The sequence below is a fragment of the Artemia sp. Qi Xiang Cuo genome, chromosome 7, assembly GCF_049724085.1.
Source record: "Artemia sp. Qi Xiang Cuo chromosome 7, ASM4972408v1, whole genome shotgun sequence".
Taxonomy (NCBI): domain Eukaryota; kingdom Metazoa; phylum Arthropoda; class Branchiopoda; order Anostraca; family Artemiidae; genus Artemia; species Artemia sp. Qi Xiang Cuo.
This window is the reverse complement of record NC_142800.1, coordinates 42,761,798-42,778,059: the sequence shown is the minus strand read 5'-3', so window position 1 is coordinate 42,778,059 and position 16,262 is coordinate 42,761,798. Positions and strand designations below refer to the sequence as shown.

Here is a 16,262-nt window from a genome sequence, read left to right as displayed (position 1 = left end):
AGAAGAGATTTATTAGTACTACCCCAGACAGAACCGCAATAAGAAAGGTAAGGAAAAATAAAAGCATAATAAAGAGAAAGGATAACATCTGGGGGAAGAAATGAGTTAACCCTGTATAACATTGAAGATTGGAGGAGGACAAGGGAACAGGTATGAGTTATATGGGGTTTAAAAGAAAGAAAACAGTCAAGATACACACCAAGAAATGTCAGTATAGTAGCTTGTAGTATAATATCATTCCCATAAGTCAGGATGGTTGGCTTCCTTACGTCTCTCATACAATAAAGGGTCCTGAAGTGTACAACGGCACTTTTTTTGGCTGTTGAGACTCATACGATTTGAACAGCACCAATCTTTTACTTTATCAAGAAGACCTTGAGGGAGGGAAGTGGCAGATGGCAGGTCCACTGCAGCAATAAAAAGGATACAGTCATCTGCAATAAGGACAGTGTGCGCTTGGGGATGAAGACCATCAACAAAATCGTTAATATAAATTAAAAACAAAAGCAGTCCAAGCACAGAGCCCTGTGGGACACCTTTCAAAATAGACAAGGAAGAGGAAGAAGTACCATTAACCGAAACATACTGAGATCTCCCTGAGAGGTAAGACCTAAACCATTCAAGTGGGACTCCATGCACTCCAAATGAAGATAATTTAGACAAAAGAACAGAGTGAATGACCATATCAAATGCCTTTGAAAAGTCAAGAAATAGAGCCAAAACACCCAAGCCCTTGTCAAGGTTAACATGCACAAACTCTGTTGCATCTTAAAGTGCATGCAAGGTAGAAAAACTGGGACGAAAACGATACTGATGGTTAGTTATGAGAGAATTTCCTGCAGTTGTATTAGTACTAAATACAAATAAAGAAAGTATACTATACACTACTTTTTCAACAACCTTAGAGATTACAGGAAGAAGAGAAATAGGTCTATAGTTTGAAATTAGAGATGAATCACCTTTTTTAAACAGGTACAACATTAGCAATTTTAAATAAATGAGGAAAAACACCAGAAGAAAGAGAGAGGTTAGTTATGTGTGAGATGGGGTTGGAAACAAACTGATCAATTTTTTTTAAGAACATTACAGCTCAAACCAAAACAATCAACTGAACAGCTACTTGAAAGCTGAGAAATAATGTTAGAAATTTCGGTATCACTGCATGGGAAAAGGAAAAATTACTTTTCTGCTAAGGAAACACTACTTACACTACTGTGGGGTGGAATAGTAACAAAAGAAGGTGGGCTGAAACACGAATTAAAAGTACTTGCCGAAGAGTTTTTGTCCACAAAAAATCCAGCAGCTTTCATGTAATGACAAGGGGGGGGGGACTGTTTGAGTTTCTTGCGGGAAAGAGCTTCATTAACTACAGTCCAAACCTTTTGCAAATTCCCCTTACACTCATCAATTTGACGCAAAAAATAGACCTTTTTGGCTGCACATATTGAAGAAGTAAGCACATTTTTATAAAGTTTATACTTCAAAAGATCACCCTGTGTCTTACTTTTACATGCAGCCTTGAACAGAGATGCCTTCATATGTGTAGCATTGATCAGACCTCTAGACATCCATGGACATTTGGGTGTGGAATTCCTTGGCCTCTTTCTAAGAGGAAAATGCTTATCCAACAGAGCTCCCATACAACACAAAAATAAATTCGTTGCACAATCAACATCATTAGCTCTGTAGACCAATCATTACTCTGAAGACTATGTATTAAATTAGAAATTTCTCTATCTGTGGAAGTTCCAAAAGAAGACTCACCCCGCTCATCTACAGCAATCTCAGTTTGAGGCAAAAAAAGTGATACATAAATAGGGAAGTGATCAGAAACATCAGTGAAAACAAGACCAGAAGTAAACTTCAAATTAGAAGAATGAGAAATGAAAATATTATCTATTAAAGTGGCAGAATTTCTAGTAGGGTCAACATGAGAAGGAAAAAAAATTCAAGGAAGTAGACCAGAAGAAGAAAGCACATCAAAGAGATGGTCACATTCATCACTTGATCCAATACTTAACATATTGCAATTAAAATCTCTCAAAACACAAATACGTTTTTTAGAGAAAGACCCCACACAAGAAAGTTGATCAAGCAAAATCGTAGAACAGATGTGTTGGAAAAGGAGGGGGCTTGTAAAACAAGCAGTATCACATGCAAACTGGCTTTTCAGATCAATAACAAGAGAATAAACTGTCCTACTATTTGACACTACTGATGTAAACAAGGTTTCAAGGTCAGACCTTCTTCTAAACTCAATATCAGACTTTTTAAATAAAGAAATACCCCCTGAGCACTTTGTTACCATTCTGGGGATATGGACAGCAACATAACCATGCATATCATTGGCTGTAAAATTTTTACCATCAGATAACCATGTTTCTGTTAAGCCTATTACATAAAAAGGGCAAGAATTATCAGACCACAAATACGATTTCAGACAATCCCACTTATCTCTTATCCCACGCACATTCAGACAAAATACATTGAAGCTACTATTTAAATCAAATATAACTGAATTGAGAATAGAAGAAATCAAAAGAAAAGAGAAATCACCCATAATTATCACACATAATAAATGCATACATAAAAATATACGAGGAATTGCACAAATTATCTAAAATGTTAGGCCATATTAAAAAATAACACCAGTTTCTATAATATGAGCTGCTAGTTTCCAGGACTGCCAACCAAATAATATAAGTTAGGCTACATGAAGGTGAAAGGATCAAAAACAAGCATAAAGAGATATCAGTAGGATGGCTCATTTTATTCAAAGTATTGGCCCAATTTATAATATGGGACCAGAAAAATTATGCAAGTTGTAAGTATGCTGACATGAAAAAAATATAATAGTAGTCAGCCTACATGAAGGTGATAGGATCACAGACAATTATAAATAAATGTCAATGGAATGACACATATTATTCCAAAAATTAGCCCAAAGTATAATATAGGTAGTAAAAAATTACGAGACCTGCATATACACTGACATGACAAAAATATGATAGAATTCAGGGTACACAAGGGTGATAGGATCAAAAACAAAGATAAAGAAATATCAATGAGATGGCATATATTATTCAAAATATTGGCCCAAAGAATAAAATGAGACCAGTCAAAATTATGTGAGTTGCATGTTTGCTGACATGATAAAAATATGATGGAATTCAGGCTACAGGAAGGCAAAAGGATCACTAACCTAGATAAGGAAATAATAGGGGCATGGCACATATTCATCAAAATATTGGCCCAAAGTATAATGTGGAACCAGTCAAGATTATATGAGCTGCAATTATGCTGAAATAAAAAAAATATGAAAGAATTCAGCCTGCATAAAGTTAATAGGATCACAAACAAATATAAAAAATAACAGTGGGATGGCATATGTTATTCATAATATTTGCCCAAAATGTAATATGGGTCCAGTGAAAATTATGTGAGCTGCAAGTGTGCTGACATGACAAAAACATTATAGAAGCCAAGCTACATGATGGTGAAAGGATCATAAAGAAAAATCAGTGGGAAGGCACATATTATTATAAGTATTGGCACAAACTATAATGTGTGACCAGTTGACATTATGTGGGTTACAAGTGTATTGACACGACAAAAATATAATGTAAATCAGGCAACATGAAGGTGACAGAATCACAAACAAACATAAAGAAATATTAGTGGGAAGGGACATATCATCCAAACTGTTGGTCCAAAGTGTAATATGGTACCAGTCAAAATTATGTGAAGACAGTAAAGAATAATAGAGGAATATTTTAAGAACATCAAGTAAATTCCTACAGAAACAATTCAACATATTATAACACAATAAATCTAAATCCATCACTTTAATTTTCTGCATTTGCAGCACATAAATCAATTTCATTCTGATCATTAAACTTAACCACTCTTCCAGATTGGGTTTTATACAGGATATCACCTTTACTGGACCAAACATTACGTAAGCCAAGTTTCTCACTACATGGTTTCTCACCAAGTTCAGATATATATATAGTGGTCCTCCTTTGCACACCTTCAGTCAGCTGTGTATTGTTTTTTTTTAAAAAGGTCCATCAAGACAGGGTCAAAAGTCAAGGATTGGTCTCATAATTGCCTTAAACAGCCTCCAAAGGATATTTTTTTTTTATGTAAATTCAAACCAATCCAGTTTTGAAGAACATGGTATCAAATGAAAGGTTAAATTCTCTTAGACTTGGGTTATACAAATAATTTGAACATCCTGTATATAAGTACGTATATATACATAAGTATGTATATATATATATATATATATAAGTATTCATGATGTAATATTTGCCTGTCAGTGAAATTATTATCTCTGAAAGACAACGTTCTTATGAACTCACTTGGCATTGCTGGCATATGAACTCACATGCACCAGAGTGTTCCACCTGAATGAGTACCCAGGGTTTTTTGATAGAAGATGTTTTCCTTTCAAGATTAAACACTTCAAATTATTACTTGGTTAACTTAACTGTCAAGAACAGCTTTTTGGAAAGACCAATTATTCAACTTCTAAATGGGGAATGATGTATGGTATCATCCATAGTATATTGGTGCTGAAGATTATTGTGGCCAAAGTGTAACTTTCAGGGCATGTTGAGTAGAATGTTGGAAAGTGATTTAAGAGCAAACAGCCCCCCTGGCCCTTTTTACATGCCCCCCCCCCTAATTTGAAAAAAATATTTTATTCAAAATATCCAAGAGGCCTAATTACTATGCCTCTGAGGATGACATCCCCCCTCTCAAAAGCCCCAGGGCAATGATCATAATTTTACAGTTTGACCATTGCTTACATACAGGATTTGTCATTGGTGAACCGAGCAGTTTTTATCCTGGGTGTGTCCAAAAGGGCTAAGAGTATTTAGGTGAAACCAACTCTGTGCATGCTGTAACTACTTCTACTACTACTACTGCTGCTACCACTACTGCTAAGGCTAAGGTTATTAAGGTCAAAATTTCAGGGGGTGTTGAACTAACCAAAAGGTGCTATGTGCATACTAATAGTACCACTTCAATTACTTTTACTACTACTAAAACTACTAAGGTTAACAGTATTAAGGTGAAATTTTTAGGAACTGTTGAGGGGAGTTGTTGGACTAAATTCAAACACACTATGTATACACAGTTTATCAAAAGAGTATATCAGCAAAATACCAAGAACAGTATAAAGTATTAAGTTGAAACTTTCAGGGTATGTTGAGGGAAATGTTGAACTAATGAAAATGCACCATGTGGGTACTGTTATTACTAAGGTCTCATTATGTGCATATAGGTTCATTACTACTTTTATTATTGAGCTAAATCAATAGAGTTCAAGTGCATTCAGGTTGTAAAAATGGTACAGAGGCAAAATCTCAGGAACAGAATAGGGTGATTAGTTAAAACTTTAGAGAAAGTTGAGAGGGTAGGGTCAATGCCTCCTCTACCTTCTAAAGAATAGAACATAATTTGCACTTTACTGAAAATAAAATGCATTTTAATGTATTGAGACTTTCAGGAATGAATGTCATGTATTTAACTGTCAATTCAAATTCATTTGCTTTTTTCAGTAATCTTGGTTATTATGGTGTTTTTTTTTAATGAAGTTGTGAGAAACAAAAACACAGGTTGAAATAAAAATTGTTTTCAGTAAAGTGCAAATCATGCTCTTGTCTTTAGAAGGCATGGGGGTGTGAACCTTGCTCCTCTTTGTTGTAGTTTCTGCCTGTTTTAAGTTTGACTTAGCTATTTATTGAAATTTCTGTTTGTTTTGGGCTGATTTATTTATTAATAGTGATTTATGGTCGTTTTATGCTCGAAATATGGCTTGACTTCATTTCAGCTTGTCTTTGGTGTAATGTAGCTCATTACTTTTCTTCAAAAAACCTTTTTTTTGAAAAATTTTGTTTTAATTTATGCTTCCAAAGTTTGTCACTGTATTTATCACTCCATAGGAGAGGGGAGCTACATCTCTTTGTGTCCCAGAAAGATATGACCATAATCCACATCCATTGGCCTATCCTACAATTAGCTGGTCAAACAAGATTGTGAAACAAAGATGCCAAGGGATACTTGTGCCTGGCAAAAAGAGAAAGATAAGCCAACAACCTGTTTTAGTTGTTGGCCCAGAACTAAATGTAAAAATCATAAAGTAAAGCTTTGTTTTACAGGATAAAAGGGCCATGCCTCATGTACCTTCTAAAGAACATAATTCTAAGTTCAATATACCCAGTTCGATGTTATAAGCCAGTTGCACTGTTAAATTAATTGGACATAGGTTTTATGTGTCTTGTTCAATGACCCACTTTTGTTACAGCTTATTTATGTCCGAAACAGCTAGTTTGTTTGAAAAACAATTTTTTTCCCCACTTATTAAGAATTGGCAGTGGAAAAGGTTTAGCTCCTAAAACACATTATTAATTATAATTCTTTCAGCGTTTGGTTGGGGGTTTTTCACTTCAAGTTTAAATGCTTCCAATGGATTTTACTTGTAGGGCCTCGTTAAGATCTGCTTCATCTTGAAACTGAAAATTCATATCGTCATTTTCGTCAATTCTTGCTGCAAAGTTGCACTTGAAAATAGGGACTTGAAAATATTTATTTTGATCCTAACAACGTCTTTTGGGCTGACAGACGGCTCTTTCAATGTTTAGGGGAAACAAACAATGGACTTCTTTCCTTTAGGCATTGGTTGATCATAAAGCAGTAAGGATCTGGGAATTTCTGGCGGGCTGGCTGAGGGTTTCCTCTTTTAGATTTACATTGGACCTCTTGAAATGTGGGCATGTCAATTTGGGTTGACATTGGGGGATTTGGGGGGGGGGGGCCTCCTAGATCCGCCACTGGGGTGGTCTATTGACATTCAGGTGTGGGAAGAGAAACTTGGACTTCAAGAATGGAATACAGAGAACAATTGAAATACAGAAAAGCGGAAAAGGGAAGATACATTTGCACTTGAATCAGATGTATTTTATCACCATTTAGCCTTCTTCTTCTATGCACCACTTTGTGTGCAAAATTCCTTCTGCCATTTTACCCTGATAAATCTTTCTGCTATTCTGATTTATTTTATGGGCTGTTCATCTTTTAATTATTTGGTTTCAATACTGGACTATTGTTAAGGTTTGGTTTCATATAAATTTGCTTTATTGTTATAATTCACTTTCCATCTTCTATTTTGTAGACTTGACTTAAAAGCTGTATGACATTCTTTTCTGTTTGCCTTATTATGTACTTCATGTCTGAGATTACTTTTTTGTGTTTGGTTATTTTTACAGGAAAGCTGATAATATTGATGGACATAACATGCCAGTTGCAAGTCGTTATGCTTTCCAAATCAGTGCTTCATTGCCAGCAAAAAAACCACGAGGTATTCTTCGACGAAGAAAGCCAGCACTACTTTCTGGAGGGCGTTATGGAGGAACACAACCCGTCTCGGTATTAAAATATGTTGATATGTGAGCTATTCACAAGTACATCACATGAACCTAAAAAGCACTCTGTAATTAGTTCTGTTAAATGATTAAATTAATTCTGTTAACTAAAAATTGCTTCCATAAGAAAGCAGAACAATAATTAAATGATAATGAGTTTTTAAAAGAAACCTGTTAAACCAACTCTATTATGTGATGTGCTTTTTTTTTTTACTGAAACACATAAGCAAACTAAAATGTCTTTGAATTCCCCCCCCCCCACCTTAAAATGTAATGAAGACGACTGATGTATCTTCTTGTTATTTCCTCCAATGATTGTCTTATGGTTCTTATTTGTTCGGGAACTATAGCATTCATATATTACTGAAGTTATTCCATATTTGTAACAGCTTTTGTAGGCTGTGATCCAGGCTGTATCCACTTGGGTACTTTCCCTCTAAAATGTTGCAGTCTATATCAGGTTGTGAAACATGCTTCATTGGCTGCATGCTGCATTAGAGACAGTCCGAAAACGGTAAGAAGCAGCTTGCAACAATTATCAACCGTACTTGCGATTGACATTTTTTAATTGGGCTTGAAACTTGATTATTTACTTAACGCGCTATTTGATAATAAATGTGTTAGGAAGAATAGATATATTTACTCAGCAAAGCATGTAATTCCGTTTACTAGATTAAACCAATCACTAAAGCAAACAAATACGCCTAGCTTCCAAGGCGAGCTGTAGCCTATGACGTTTTTTAACATATAATTAATATAATCAAACAGTTCGTGGTAACGAACTGTAAGTAAGGAGCGACCCGGCTCAATGGTAACCGAAACTCTAGAAAACGGGTTTTTGATACCAATAGATATATCAAAAGAATCAGATTTCAATGCTGATTTCAAATATATAACTTTCATCAAGTTTAGAGCTACCCATCAAAAGTTACACGCCTGAGAAAATTTGGCTGATTTTCAAAAAAAGGGGGAAAGACCCCCTAAAAGTTATAGAACCTTAATGAAAATCACACCATCATATTCAGCGTATCAGAGAACCCTACTGTAGAGGTTTCAAGCTCCTATCTACAAAAATGTGGATTTTTGCATTTTTTGCCAGAAGAAAGATCACGGATGCGTGTTTATTTGTTTGTTTGTTTGTTTTTTTTGTTTGTTTTTTTTCCCAGGGGTGATCGTATCGACCCAGTTGTCCTATAATATCTTGGTACGACTATTTCGAACGGAAATTAAAAGTTCTAGTTCCCTTTTTAAGTGACCAAAAAAAATGGAGGGAAACTAGGCCCCCTCCTGCGCTCATTTATATCCCAAAGTAACCTGATCATAATTTTGAGATAGCCATTTTGTTCAGCATGGTCGAAAATATGATAAAAATGTCTTTTAGGATGACTTGATCCCCCAAAGTCCCCAGGGGGAGGGCTGAAAGTTATTAACTTTACTCAATGTTAACATATAGTATTGGTTATTGGGAAGTATACAGACTTTTTCAGAGGAGATTTTTTCTGGTAGGTGGGGGAAGGAGAGGGTCGGGGGCTATATGGAAGGATCTTTCCATGAAGGAAGTTTTCAGGGGGGAAGGGACATCGCGAGGACGGGGGCGCCGGATTTCCCAGCATTATTAAAGAAAAAGATCAGGAATTAAATAAAAAAAAAACATTTTTTTCAACTGATCAACTGACTGTGATTAAGAGGTCATTTTTAAAGAACTGGAAAAAAAAATTCGAACTATAGTTTAAAGAGCAGGGTATTGACTAGGGGGCGAACCCCCTAATATACGTGTTAAAAATTTATGAATATAGAAGTTCGTTACGTAAGTTAATTCTAAGTTACGTATATTTATTACTAATAAAAACGTTCGTAAATAAAATTAAACAAGTTTCGAGAAAGCCATTTAACCAAATAATATGAAATTTTGTTTTAATTATTCATGTACGGTGAGCCAACATCAAAACCTGCATTAATTCAAAAACGTTCAAAAATTAAATAAAAAAAACAAGTTTTTTAAACTGAAAGTAAGGAGCGACATTAAAACTTAAAACGAACAGAAATTATTCCGTATATGAAAGGGGCTGTCCCCTCCTCAACGCCTCGCTCTTTACGCTAAAGTTTGACTCTGTCTCACAACTTTATTTTTTAAAACCATAAAAAACTTTAGCGTAAAGAGCGAGGTGTTGAGGAGGGGACAGCCCCTTTCATAGACGGACTAATTTCTGTTCGTTTTAAGTTTTAATGTCGCTCCTTACTTTCAGTTTAAAAAACTTGTTTTTTTTATTTAATTCGAAAAAAGACTGGCAGCTGAAATAGTTAATTTAATAGTTTCTGACAGTCTCCCCCTCCCCCCTCTGTCTAAATATGAGACATAGCCTATACCATATGAGAATAAAAAGGAACTATTGTAATAGCGTGGCGTATGTTTTGAAACACCTTGCCCATGTTGGTTCATTGGTGTCACTCTTACTACTTTAAAGAAAATTGTAGCAATGGGACAGCAGATTGGGATGAAGAATCGTGATAATCATAGTTTTTCAGAGGACATCGTTTTTCAGAACCAGACAATCAAATAGTCATGCAGAGAATTGTTATTATCTATGAAAGTTAAGTTGCAACAGTGGCATTTATGTTCAGAATTTCACTAATTTTTTTTTTTTTTTTTTTTTTTTTTTTTTTTTTTTTGCTGAGTAACGAAAACTAACTTTCCTCAATGCATCAACAAATTTAGGGTAGTATATTTATTAAGTTTGCTGACTTGACTTTGTCTGATGTACCCTCATCGTGCGATGGGTTTGTTTCAATGTAAATAAAAAAATTCATCACTACCAACAGGCATGTTGTGCACGATTTTATATCAGAGGGCAAAGCTTAGAAAAGAGGCGTATATGAAAAATATAAGGTATTCCCTTCCCTTAAGGATTGGAGAGCGTCCGTTTCCCTGCGTATGTCGTGGATTAACTATTAATAAGCCATATTATTTTTTTTTGTTATTGATTGGCCAGCTATAGATAAGACTAAGCAATTACTACGGTAGTTCTGCCCTCTGCTTATAAAAACGGCCATGCTATGATAAAACTTGAGTATCATTATATTTTTTTTATTTAGTTTTCGTCATTTGACTGATGTGGAAATATTCATTTTGAGTTCATTTTTGTTGTTTATAAAACCTCATGATTTATGGCGATAAGATCTGATATTATTCTATCAGTCTAATATTCTTGATTTTATATTTATTAATATTTAATAAACACCAGACGTATGTTGTGGGCTATTTAGAAATGCCCTCACATTAAGTTTCGAAGTTAAAATTCTGTGATGTGTTTCATATATTTGTGTTGTTTTGTGTTTTTATTTTAATAAGTTCAGTGGCGGTTCTGGCCTCTCTTGTGCCCAATGCAAAATCTTGATTATCATCCCCCTCCCTCCCTCTAACTCAGAAAAATTTTTAGGCAAAATTTTAACAAAATATTTCATGTACTTAAATTGGACTTTTCTTACTCTATATGGGAAAAGATATGGAAAAAAAAATTAAACTTTTAAATTCAGTTTGCTTATACTTACTTCCAACCAATAATAATAATAATAATGTATTTGAACCCTCGATACATATAAAATTCAACAAGAGGAGTACAGAAGGAAAAGAACGAAACAAAATAAAAGAAACAAAACGGAAACTTCTTACCGCCGACACACACACGTGTCAGCACAGATAAACAAACATAAGAATTACAAAATTAGAATGACTCATATCAATGAAATGCAGTTGAGTGGAAAATCGACTACTGACTCGCATCTAACTCTGAATTTAGCTACTAGATTATCCATTTTCTCGCAAATTTCGAAGACTCCATTACGTCTTGATATGTATCTATTACGGGTCGAAATCGGAAACGAAGAAGATATTTACGAAATCTGAAAAATAGCGAATGAATTTGTTTCCGTTCAGAAGCGGTGAAAAACTTCCAAATACGGACTAAAAAGAAAACATGAGGAGCAAAAACGCGTTATAAAGACGACCGAGTGTTGTCTTATCGAATTGACCCTTCACCCTGGAGAGAAGTTCATAGGACTTTCTCAGCTTCTCCTGCGTCCTCTGCTTTATTTTAATAAAAATAAAATTTCAAAAATTACAGAATGATTATAAATGTAAGATTATTTATTTGAAATTTGGCGCCCCTAAGATTTCTATGCCCGGGGCAAGTGCCCTCTTTGCCCCCCCCCCTCCCCCTAAGACTGCCTCTGCATTAGTCTTACTCAACCATACAAAAGTGTCTTGCTCTCGTGTTTTGCTACAGCATAAACCTTCTGAGGTTAAAGGGCCTGTTTATACATTTTCTTATGAATAGAATAATAGATACGTTAAAATTTTGATCTACTATGTAAATCACTGGATTAAAAAAAAATTGACTTTACTCAAGGAAATCTTGAAAGCATGAAAAATATGAAGAGTATGAAAACGATATTTGACGTCCTGACACCCAATTAAGTTTCGAGAATTTATTTTTTTTAATAGTTCTTTAGCATGAAATTCAAAAACAGCAAATTACGGATTGTTAACTGTTGCATCAGAATCATTTCCCCGACCTTGGTTAGTCGTTGTGGCTGCTTAAAGTCTTATTATTCTTACTTGGTGCCATAAAAAAGATAAAGGAGAAAGCGATAGACTTGTCGCAATAATCCCATTGATTGAGCTTCTTTTCTTTCGGGGGGGGGGGGGTAACTTGTTTTTCTATTTTTTGTGTTGTGTTTTGGTTTTTTTTCTGTTGTGGGGTTTTATTTCTTTTTTCTTTCTTGCCCCATGCTGTATTTCCCTGTCACGAAACGTTGCGGGGATTATGATATAGTAAGTTTTTATGTATTTTTGGGGCTGTGCTGTATGCGTCGCCTTACGCAGGACTGTACCCCCTACCCCTCCTTCCATGGACTAGCCTGAACAATGTTAAGGGAAATTTGAGTACGAGCAATAAAGATATCTTTCTATGGTTATCTCGTATTCAATACGAAATCATTCAGTGTTTTAATTACAATCGTATAACCGTGAATTTACATTCTCTTGTTTTCTACAGCTTGAAATTATTGTTACTATAATACCGTTATAATTTTTGAAGGTGCCTTTGGCGAATTTTTCGTGGAATGCAGGGGAGTCCTACCAAAAGCTGTTAGGACCAGCTGACATGGACACGGAGCAATGGATTGAATCTCTTGATTCCAAAGACAGGAAATATTTTGGACAAGAAGATAAAGCGTACTTTTCTGAAACTACTGTTGAAGAAATACCCCAACAAGGCATTGGAGATGAGAGTAAGATTCATTAGTGTTATACATGCATTCTTACCGGTAATTTTGTCAACAAATATCATAATAAATAATCCTTAGTTTAGTTACTAACTATTCTCCGACAACCGATTCTCCAAGCTGATAGGATATACTCGCCCCAGTGCTGCTTAGGCTACCTACAGCTGGACCCCCCCCCCTGCCCAAAATACCTAAGAGAGAGAATTTTGTTTGGCATACTGTCGCCATGTGGAATGGCCTTCCAGATTTATGTTCCATGTGAAATACGCGAATTTTTGATGAGCTACAGCTGCCACTTGCACCAAAAGACGAGATACTTATATAATTTAAATTCTTAATCCAATAAACTCTTTTAAATCATTTTCATTCAAGGCCGTATCCAGGATGGGGGGTTACCGGTTTTGAACCAGTCCCCTTTGAAATGTCCGAGCTGTAGAAAAAAAAGTAACAAAAATGCATATAAACAAGTGTTTGATGCGATTTGTAAAGATTTTTTTTTTGTAAACGGGGACAAATTTGTACCATGTAATAAAAAAAGGAAGGAATGTAAATTAAAAAAAAGATAAAACGGCATAAGCGTATAGTAGTATATATAAACTGCTCTATATAAGAAGAACGGAAGATTCAATCAGTCCCTACTGCTATCATAACACAGAAGCAACTGAGAATAAGATAATAAAGACAATTGAAGAAGAACATTATTCGATGTTGAGAAATAATGCCCTAGTTGGCATCCAGTGTAGCTTTTCGTTTGGGTTTTGTATTCGATTTTATTCCTTGGTGATTTTGCATGACCGACTTACATTTTTTTGAAAACAAACATTTTCAAAAAAATAATCAAACAGTTTGTGGTAACGAACTGTAAGTAAGGAGCGACCCGGTTCAATAGTAATCGAAACTCTAAAAAATGGAATTTTGACACCAATAGATACATCAAAAGAATCAGATTTGTATGCTGATTTGAAATATATAAGTTTCATCAAGTTTAGTCTTACCCATCAAAAGTTTCGCGCCTGAGAAAATACGCCTTATTTTCGAAAAAGGGGAAACACCACCTAAAAGGTATTGAACCTTAATCAAAGTTACATCATGAAATTCAGCGTATCATAGACCCCTACTGTATAGTTTTGAAGCTCCTAACTGCAAAAATGTGGAATTTTGTATTTTTTGCCAGAATAAAGATCACGGATGAGTGTTTATTTTTTTTTTTTTTTTTTTTTTTTTTTTTTTTTTTCAGGGGTTATCGTATCAACCCAGTGGTCCTAGAATATCGCGGGAGGGCTCTTTCGATTGGAAATTAAAAGTTAGGAAGTTTTCATGGGGGAAGAAACATTGCTATGAAGGGGGCACCGGATTTCCCAGCATTATTTAAAAAGACGATCAGAAATCAAATAAATAAAAGACAAGTTTTTCAACTGAAAGTAATGAGCAACATCAAAAACGAACAGAAATTATTATGTATATGATTGGGTTCGCCCCCTAGTCAATACCTCACTCTTTACGCTTAAATTTTTTTAAGTACTTTCATAAGAGTTATCTATTCTGATTAAACGACCTTTGTGATTAAGGGGTCATTCTCAAAGAATTGGAACAAAATTTGAACTTTTGTGTAAAGAGCGAGGTATTGACTAGAGGGCAAACCCCCTCATATACGAAATAATTTCTGTTTGTTTTAAGTTTTAATGTTGCTCCTTACTTTCAGTTGAAAAAAACTTGTTTTTTTATCTAATTTCTGATCTTTTTTAAATAGTGCTGGGAAATCTGGCGCCCCCTTTATGGAAATGTTCCTTCCCCCAAGGAAAGATCCTCCCCCGTAACCCGTACTCCGACCCCGACCCCCCACGAGATAAAAATCCCTCCTGAAAACACCTGTATACTTCCCTATAACCAATGCTATATGTAAACAATGGGCAAAGTTTATAACTTGCAGCCCTTCTCCCGGGAACTCTGGCGGATTAAGTCATCCTCAAAGATATTAATAAAATTTTAGACTATGCTGAAGAAAATATTTGTCTTAAAATTTTGATTCTGTGACTTTGGGAAAGAAATGAGCGTGGGAGGGGGCCAAGTTGCCCTCTAATTTTTTGGTCACTTAAAAAGGGCACTAGAACTTTTAATTTCCGTTCGAATGAGCCCTCGTTATATTACGAAGTTCGTTACGTAAGTTAATTCGTAAGTTACGTATATTTATTACTAATAAAATTGTCCGTGAATAGAATTAAACCATGTTCGAGAAAGCCATTTAACCAAAAAAAAAGCATAATTAATGAGAAAATTTCTGTTTTAATCACTCGTGTACGGTTACCCAAATTCAAAACCTCTATTAACTAAAAGATTTTCGGAGATTAAATTAAAAAAAGTTTTTTTTAACTGAAAGTAAGGAGCGACATTAAAACTTAAAACGAACAGAAATTATTCCGTATATGAAAGGGACTGTCCCCTCGATGCCTCGCTCTTTACGCTAGTTTGACTCTTTCTCACGACTCTATTTTTTAAAACAATAAAAAAAACTTTAGCGTAAAGAGCAAGGCATTGAGGAGGGGACAGTCCCTTTCATATACGGAATAATATCTGTTCATTTTAAGTTTTAATGTCGCTCCTTACTTTCAGTTAAAAAACTCGTTGTTTATTTAATCTCTTAAATTGAACCTGTATTTATACTACATATCCATGTCAATTGTGAAATCTGCGAAAATGTGTTTTCTATACCTATTAATTTTGGAGCAAAGCACTCTGTCAATTATCTCTGTACTACTCCATTGAATTTTCTAAATTTGGTTCTTGATTCTGGGTTGATTATGCTGCTATATTTTTGGACGCACGAAAGGCCTTTGATTCGTTGACCCAGGAATTTTCAAGGCTGAATATCGGGGGAATTTTTTTATTTTATATTTTTATTTTTTTACAGTTTTAGAAGAGAAAAAAACAGTTGCTTCGCCATAAAAGCTGTTATATTTATTATTAGCTTGATCTCTTACCTAAGATAAGATATGAAAAGATATTTCTTTTGAATTACTCACCCCCTTCCCCTCCAAAGGGAACTGAAGAAATTTTGCCGTATTTAACTGAAACTTTCCGAATTTGATTGGACAGTTAAAATCTGTATAAACAGTAAAAATACAGAAGCAGACATGAGTTTAATTGGAAATAATTAAATAGTGTTTGGTTGATTTTGAATATATTGCTGTTTAATTTCAGTGATCAAAAAGTTTGTGCTCTCGTGAAAATTATTTTTAATAAATAAATCTGTTTTGCGATTGTTGATCAATAAATTGTTCGCCAGAAAAGACTATATCAGGTCCATATGCATCCTTCATGTTTTTGTAGCTTTAAGATAAAATAAGGATTGTAACAGTATGAGAGAAAATCGGATTGACAACAGTAAAATTTATTTAACAACGGATAAGTTTTCCTTTAAAAAGGCTTTAAAAAATGTTGTGTTTTTTTGTATTTTTTTTTTTTTGCGTTCCTGCAAAATTATGTAAATATGTAGAAATTGTTTGATTTTTGGTGCTCGACTATACATGAAAGTGAATTTATTTCAAT

At 34.7% G+C, this 16,262-nt stretch overlaps 1 protein-coding gene across 1 annotated transcript in view; it reads left to right on the top strand.

Annotated features, from left to right (window-relative positions):
• Positions 1–16,262, top strand: part of LOC148950295 (uncharacterized) — a 50,236-nt gene that overhangs the window by 10,622 nt on the left and 23,352 nt on the right. Inside the window, exons 2-3 of the mRNA XM_089091541.1 lie at positions 7,278–7,437; positions 12,530–12,722. Of these exons, the coding sequence (XP_088947667.1) occupies positions 7,278–7,437; positions 12,530–12,722 (353 nt within the window). The remainder of the gene's footprint in view (positions 1–7,277; positions 7,438–12,529; positions 12,723–16,262) is intronic.